Raw genomic sequence first — 7,219 nt, forward strand, 5'->3', positions numbered from 1 at the left:
CCCCCCGTGGGTGCACACCCCCCCAACAGCCCCACACGGGTGTGCACAGCCCACAGCCCCATGCACAGCTGTGCACAGCTGGTCACAACTGCGCTCCACTGTGCACAACCAGACACACAACTGTGCACAACCATTCCCAGCTTCACTTTTGCCTGTCCATGCACCAGCATAGCCACACACAGCTGCACAAAACGGGGCACAGCTGTGCACAACCACACACAGCTGCGCACAGCTGCAGTGACCACACATGCACGAATCCATGCAGGACCATGCACGACTGCACACAACCGTTCACAGCCCTCCTCACCTGCGCACAGCCACACACAGGTGCACAAAACCGTGCACAGCCACAGCTTGCAAACACATAACTGTGCACTACTGCACAGCCTCTCACAGCTGCACAAACCTGGGCAGTCACACACAGCCCCTCCCAGCCCTGCACAACCGCACACAAACACTCACAGCTCCACACAGCCGTGTCCATCTCTGCACAGCCGTGCACGGCCACACGCAGCCGTCACAACCCTTCCCACAGCGTGTACAGCCCTGCACAAGCACACAGGACTGTGTGTAGCAGCGCACAGACACACACAACCATGCACAACCACTAGTCACACCTGCACACCACCACGCTCAGTCACGCACAGCCGCACGAGGCCGCGCACAACCGCGCACGACCACGCACAACCGCAGAGCCACGCACAAGCACACACACGGCTGCAGTCACTCACACCCTCCCCCAGCTGTGCTCCTCCAGGCACACTGTGCACACACACACAGCTACTCCCAGGAGCACACAGCCGCACCCATGGTGTGCAGCACACAGTGGCACACCGCTGCTCACAACAGCCGTGCACACACACACACACAGAGCAGCACACGGCCATTCACCACGATTCACAGCTTTACACGGCCGCGTTTACACAGCTGTGCAGAACTGCGCCTGAGCAACCACAGCTCTGCACACACACAGCACTGGGATCACACACACACACAGAGCTGTGATCACACACAGCACTGGGATCACACACACACACAGAGCTGTGATCACACACACACACAGAGCTGTGCACACACACAGCACTGGGATCACACACACACACAGCTGTGATCACACACACACACAGCTGGGATGTCACACACACACACAGCTGTGCACACACACAGCTGGGATGTCACACACACACAGAGCTGTGCACACACACACACAGCTGGGATCACACACACACAGATGCACACACAGAGGTGTGCACATACACAGAGCTGGGATCACACACACAGAGCTGGGATCACACACACACACAGCTGGGATCACATACACACACACAGAGCTGTGCTCACACACACACACACAGCTGGGATCACACACACACAGATGCACACACAGAGCTGTGCACACACACACAGAGCTGGGATCACAGACACACACACACACACAGCTGTGCACGCACACACACAGAGGTGTGCACACCCGCACAGAGCTGTGCTCACACACACAGAGCTGTGCACACCCGCACAGAGCTGTGATCACACACACACACACACAGAGCTGTGCTCACACACACAGAGCTGTGCACACCCGCACAGAGCTGTGATCACACACACACACACAGAGCTGTGCTCACACACACAGAGCTGTGCACACCCGCACAGAGCTGTGATCACACACACACACACAGAGCTGTGCTCACACACACAGAGCTGTGCACACCCGCACAGAGCTGTGATCACACACACACACACAGAGCTGTGCTCACACACACAGAGCTGTGCACACCCGCACAGAGCTGTGATCACACACACACACACAGAGCTGTGCTCACACACACAGAGCTGTGCACACCCGCACAGAGCTGTGATCACACACACACACACAGAGCTGTGCTCACACACACAGAGCTGTGCACACCCGCACAGAGCTGTGATCACACACACACACACAGAGCTGTGCTCACACACACAGAGCTGTGCACACCCGCACAGAGCTGTGATCACACACACACACACAGAGCTGTGCTCACACACACAGAGCTGTGCACACCCGCACAGAGCTGTGATCACACACACACACACAGAGCTGTGCTCACACACACAGAGCTGTGCACACCCGCACAGAGCTGTGATCACACACACACACACAGAGCTGTGCTCACACACACAGAGCTGTGCACACCCGCACAGAGCTGTGATCACACACACACACACAGAGCTGTGCTCACACACACAGAGCTGTGCACACCCGCACAGAGCTGTGATCACACACACACACACAGAGCTGTGCTCACACACACAGAGCTGTGCACACCCGCACAGAGCTGTGATCACACACACACACACAGAGCTGTGCTCACACACACAGAGCTGTGCACACCCGCACAGAGCTGTGATCACACACACACACACAGAGCTGTGCTCACACACACAGAGCTGTGCACACCCGCACAGAGCTGTGATCACACACACACACACAGAGCTGTGCTCACACACACAGAGCTGTGCACACCCGCACAGAGCTGTGATCACACACACACACACAGAGCTGTGCTCACACACACAGAGCTGTGCACACCCGCACAGAGCTGTGATCACACACACACACACAGAGCTGTGCTCACACACACAGAGGGTCCTAGATTGTCTTAGACAGCTCTAGGTGGCTCTAGATAGTCCTAGGTGTCCCTAGATGGCCCTAGATGGTCCTAAATGGTCCTAGGTTGTCCTAGGTGACCCTCTAAACAGCCCCAGGTGGTTCTAAGCAGTCCTAGGTGGTCCAGGGTGGCTCTAGATGGTCATAGGGAGTCCAGGGTGGCTCTAGATGGTCATAAGTGGTCTTGAACAGTCCTAAAAGACATCACATGCAGGGAGCAGGTGGGAATAAGGGCTCTGAGTGGTGCTGAGCACCGAGGTCACCCTGCCCGGGAGCCAGCAGGATGGGTTGAGTGTAGCTGGGCAACAGCCCCTGCCCACCCAAATCCTCTCCCAGACCCAGCACTGAGATGGTTTGATTTCCAGCCCTCCCTGTCTCCCTCTCCAGGTGCTCGAGGCTCACAGGCAGGGGCTGAGGCCAGCCCTGGGCTATGAGCTCAACCCCTGGCTGCTGTGTCTCGCCAACTACCGTGCCTGGAAGGCCGGGTACCATGGGAAGGTCTCCTTCGTGAAGAAGGATCTGTGGAAGGTAACAACATCCTGAGGGTCTGGATGCGCTCAGGGCAGGGCCAGAGCTCGGTTTGCATCTCCAGGATGGATTTGCTGATGGCTGCTTGATCCTTCCCCATCCCACGCTGCTCCTGGGAGGTGGAAAATGATCCTTCTTTCCAGGGGAACGCCAGCTGGGACAGCCAGTTCTGCTGCTTGGAGCAGCTCTGAGGAGAGGTCTGGGTGCTACTGACAGGGTCACCTGCAGTGATGAGCTTCTCAGGCTGACAGAAGGTGTTTGCAGCCTGACCAGAGAGAATCCATCAGGGAATGTGGTTCTGGGATGGTGCTGGAGGCAGGTGTTTTCCAAGAGGTGCCACTTTTACACTCACACTTCCCCATCCCACACATTTTGGGGCATCTTTGCTCCCTCCAAGGTTCCAAAGATCACCCACAAGGCTTGGACACTCAAAAAGCTGTTCCTGCTCTGCCTGTTGCTCCTGTGATTCCCCTTTTCCTTCTGTTTAAGGTGAATCTTTCCGACTGCCACAATGTGATCGTGTTCCTGGCCCCCAGTGTGGTGAGTCAGTCCCTCACACCCCGAGTGGTTCTGGGCCAGCTCAAGGGGGATTTTCTTGGGGAAAAAAGGGGATCTGGGATGGAGTAAGGCCAAGTGGGCATCGCTGTGGGTGAGTGCTTTGGTGCTGCACAGCATTTGGATTTACAGAATCATGGAATCATTTAGGTTGGAAAACCCCTCTGAGATGGAGTCCCACCATTCCCCCAGCACTGCCAAGGCCACACTGACCCCTGTCCCCAAGTGCCACGTCCATGTCTGTTAAATCCCTGCAGAGCTGGTGACTCCAGCACTGCCCTGGGCAGCTGTGCCAGTGCCTGACCACCCTTCCCATGAAGGAATTTCCCCAATATCCAACCTAAACCTCCCCTGGTGCAACTTGAGGCTGTTTCCTCCTGTCCTGCTGCTCATCTCTTGCTCCAAGTCCCAGCCTTACACAGGGCCAGTACCAGCTTTGGTTGATGCCCCAGAAGCTGCCCCATGGTCCCTGGTGGCACTGCCACTGTGTGACCGTGTCCTAAGGCTGCCTGTCCCTGGCTGTGTCTCTCTCCCCAGAAACCTCCCTTGGCCACCAAGCTCCTGGCAGAACTGCCTGACGACGCCCGAGTGGTGGCTGGACGCTTCCCCTTCCCCTCCTGGACCCCCAGCAGCACCCTGGGGCAGGGGCTGGAGCAGGTCTGGGCCTATGACATGAAGGAGGTGCGGAGAGAAGCGCAGGGCAGCGCCCAGGGAAGCCGGATCTGACCCCAGCCTCGTTAAGCCCAGTTTAACACCAGCCTCATTAAGCCTGGCACTGAGGGTCAGAGCCTGTCCAGCCGTTGGCTCAGCTCAGGACAGCAGTGCTTGGCCAGCATTTGTCCTGGGGCCTTGCAGGGTGGCAGTCTTGCATTTTTCCAAAGAGTTTGAGCAAAGCAAGGGAGGAGAAAATGAGACCTAGAAATCCTGGGGTTAACGCAGGATTTAAGGAATAAAGCTCCAGTGCCTCTTTCTGGACGATTGCTACTTTATTTCTATTTAATTTTTTAAAATAAAGTTTTGGTTGATTGTTCCTCTGAGGTTTTTGCTTTGTCTTTGAGCTGCTGGACTTGGAGCAGCTGCTGCTCCTGGACTCGGGCTTTGCTCTGCCATTTCCAGCTCACCGTGTGAAGGATCAGTTAGGCCCTGCTCAGCCATATAATATTCCATTTTCCACTCAAACACAGAGGAAAATGGGGTTTTCCCACCACAGAGTCACAGAATCATGGAATGGGTTGGGTGGGAAGGGACCTTAAAGCTCATCCCGTTCCACCCCCTGCCATGGGCAGGGACACCTTTCCCTATCCCAGGCTGCTCCAAGCCCTGTTCAGCCTGGCCTTGGACACTACCAGGGATCCAGGGGCAGCCACAGCCTCTCTGGGCACCTTTCACCACCCTCCCAGTAAAAGAGCAGCTCATTCCTTTGTCCAACCCCAGAACGAATCCTGGCCTGAGCCAGCCTTGGCTCTGTCTCACAGGAGCCACGAGGGGAGCAAGGCAGGAGCAGCCCTTGGTCCAGGTCCAGCTCTCATCCAGGAAAAACATTACAGCCAGAGCAGGAACCTGTCCCTGCAGCCCAGCAGTAAAGAGCTGCCTGGGAAGCTGACCCCGTGTCCGAGGCATGCTCAGGGAGGAGCAGAATTCCCGCGGCCGGCGGGTGGCCGGGGACGGACGAGACGCAATTGTCTTGTCTCGTTTGAGTCCTGTGAACTTGAGACCAGGAACACCCACGTGGGTTCCCTCGCTGTTCCCAGCTCCCAGCCCGGGCAGGATCCTTGCCTGGCAGTCCATAAAACGCAGACCTGCCTTGGGATGCTGGTGTTCCCAAGGCTGGGGCTGCTATGGCTGGTGGCTGGCGGTCCTGGCGCGGGGCGCTTGGGGCACCTCGCTGCTCTCAGCGTTCCGCAGCCGGAGGATCTCCTGCTTGTACCTGCAGTGGGAGTGGCACTGTCACCACCTGGTGCCAGTGAGCCATGCCTAGGGCTGAGCCTGGCACGTCGATCCCACAGCCTGTCCCGAGGAAAAGGTGTTGATGGGCTCTGCCAGGTACGGGCAGAGCCTGACCCGAGCTCACGGCTGGGGCAGGTGGATCGTGCTCTGACACTGCTTGTGTCCTGCCCCTTCCCTGCCCTTCCCAGCTGTGCTCCCTGCTCCAGAGCAGGATGAGCCATGGAGAGGGGAACACAGATCAGGGGCTGCTGGAGGACTTAGATTAGAACCTGTGAAAAAGAGAACTCTAAAGGTTTTAGGCTTTAGATTAGGCTTTAGGTTTTAGGTTCCTGTGAAGGCTCCAGGGAGACCTTAGACCCCCTTCCAGGGCCTAAAAGGGCTCCAAGAGAGCAGGAGAGGGACTTGGGACAATGGCATAAAGTGACAGGGCATGGGGAATGGCTTCCCACTGCCAGAGGGCAGGGAATGGATGGGATATTGGGAAGGAATTTTTCCCTGTGAGGGTGGGGAGGCCCTGGCACAGGGTGCCCAGAGCAGCTGGGGCTGCCCCTGGATCCCTGGCAGTGTCCAAGGCCAGGCTGGACATTGGGGCTTGGAGCAACCTGGGACAGTGGAAGGTGTCCCTGCCCGTAGCAGGGGAATTGGGTGATCATTTATGCCCCTTCCCACCCAATCCATTCCTTGATTCTGATTCCTCCCAGGGACAGGTGAGCACGCAGGGAAGGACACCTGTGGCAGAGCATGTCTGTCCTGCTGCACTGTAGGACAAGAGGTGGTGACAGCTGCCTGCACAGCTGGAGGAGCAGTGGGACATTGGCTGTGCTGGCAGCGCTGTGCCAGGGTCAGCAGCGGGCACGGGGATGTCACTGGCACCGAGCCTGGGAGAGGAAGCAGGAGCACGAGGGGGGATCCCTCAGCTGACCTGGCAAGGTGCTGATCTATGTACTCCTGCAGCTCCGACACCTGCTCCTCTGCCACCACAGCCCGGGTCAGCAGCTGGCTCCTCTCCTGCTCCAGATCCTCCTGGAGGGGCAAAGAAACATGGAAAAAACCATGGGGAAAAAGCGGGATCTGTGAGATGGGAGTGATTGCTCAGCCCCTCTCTGCTGGGTGAGTCCGACCTTCTGACCACTTGCCCACCACTCCGACCTCTCAGCCACGACACCTCCCTTCCTTTGGCCACAGAGATACACCCAGTGCAGCTGTTCAGCTTGACACCCCCAGGAATGGTGGAGCACCTCCTCAGGCTGCTCTGGACAGGGAAAGCCACGACATGGGAGTGAATATCCCTGCACCCAGCAGGAGCTAGACTGGGGAGCTGACTCAGATTCAGCCTAGGCTTGAACCAGGTCGAATAGAATTAAAGAATCTTGGAATTGTGGAGGTTGGAAAAGCCCACTAGAATCCAGGTGTTAACCCAGCACTGCCAAGGCCACCACTGACCCATGCCCCAAGTGCCACATCCACACGCCTTTTCAATCCCCCCAGGGATGGTGCCCCCACCACTGCCCTGGGCAGCTGTGCCAGTGCCTGACCACCCTT

The 7,219-nt window shown here is 57.4% G+C and overlaps 1 protein-coding gene across 5 annotated transcripts in view; it reads right to left on the minus strand.

Moving 5' to 3' along the window:
- Nucleotides 1-4,697: 4,697 nt before the first annotated feature.
- The window catches only part of CCDC78 (coiled-coil domain containing 78), a 15,512-nt gene continuing 12,990 nt past the window's right edge, over nucleotides 4,698-7,219 (minus strand). For 2 of the 5 annotated variants that reach the window (XM_008639131.2, XM_017741296.1), the window contains 2 exons: nucleotides 6,600-6,700; nucleotides 4,698-5,657 (listed from right to left, as the gene is read on the minus strand). In XM_008639131.2, coding sequence (XP_008637353.1) covers nucleotides 5,567-5,657; nucleotides 6,600-6,700 — 192 coding nt within the window. In that variant the 3' untranslated portion in view covers nucleotides 4,698-5,566. Of the gene's footprint in view, nucleotides 5,658-6,568; nucleotides 6,701-7,219 lie in introns of those variants that run through there. The other 3 variants (XR_001864314.1, XM_017741297.1, XR_001864313.1) reach the window with 3 other exon arrangements.

This window comes from Corvus brachyrhynchos, unplaced genomic scaffold (genome assembly GCF_000691975.1).
Source record: "Corvus brachyrhynchos isolate BGI_N302 unplaced genomic scaffold, ASM69197v1 scaffold58, whole genome shotgun sequence".
Classification (NCBI taxonomy): Eukaryota; Metazoa; Chordata; class Aves; order Passeriformes; family Corvidae; genus Corvus; species Corvus brachyrhynchos.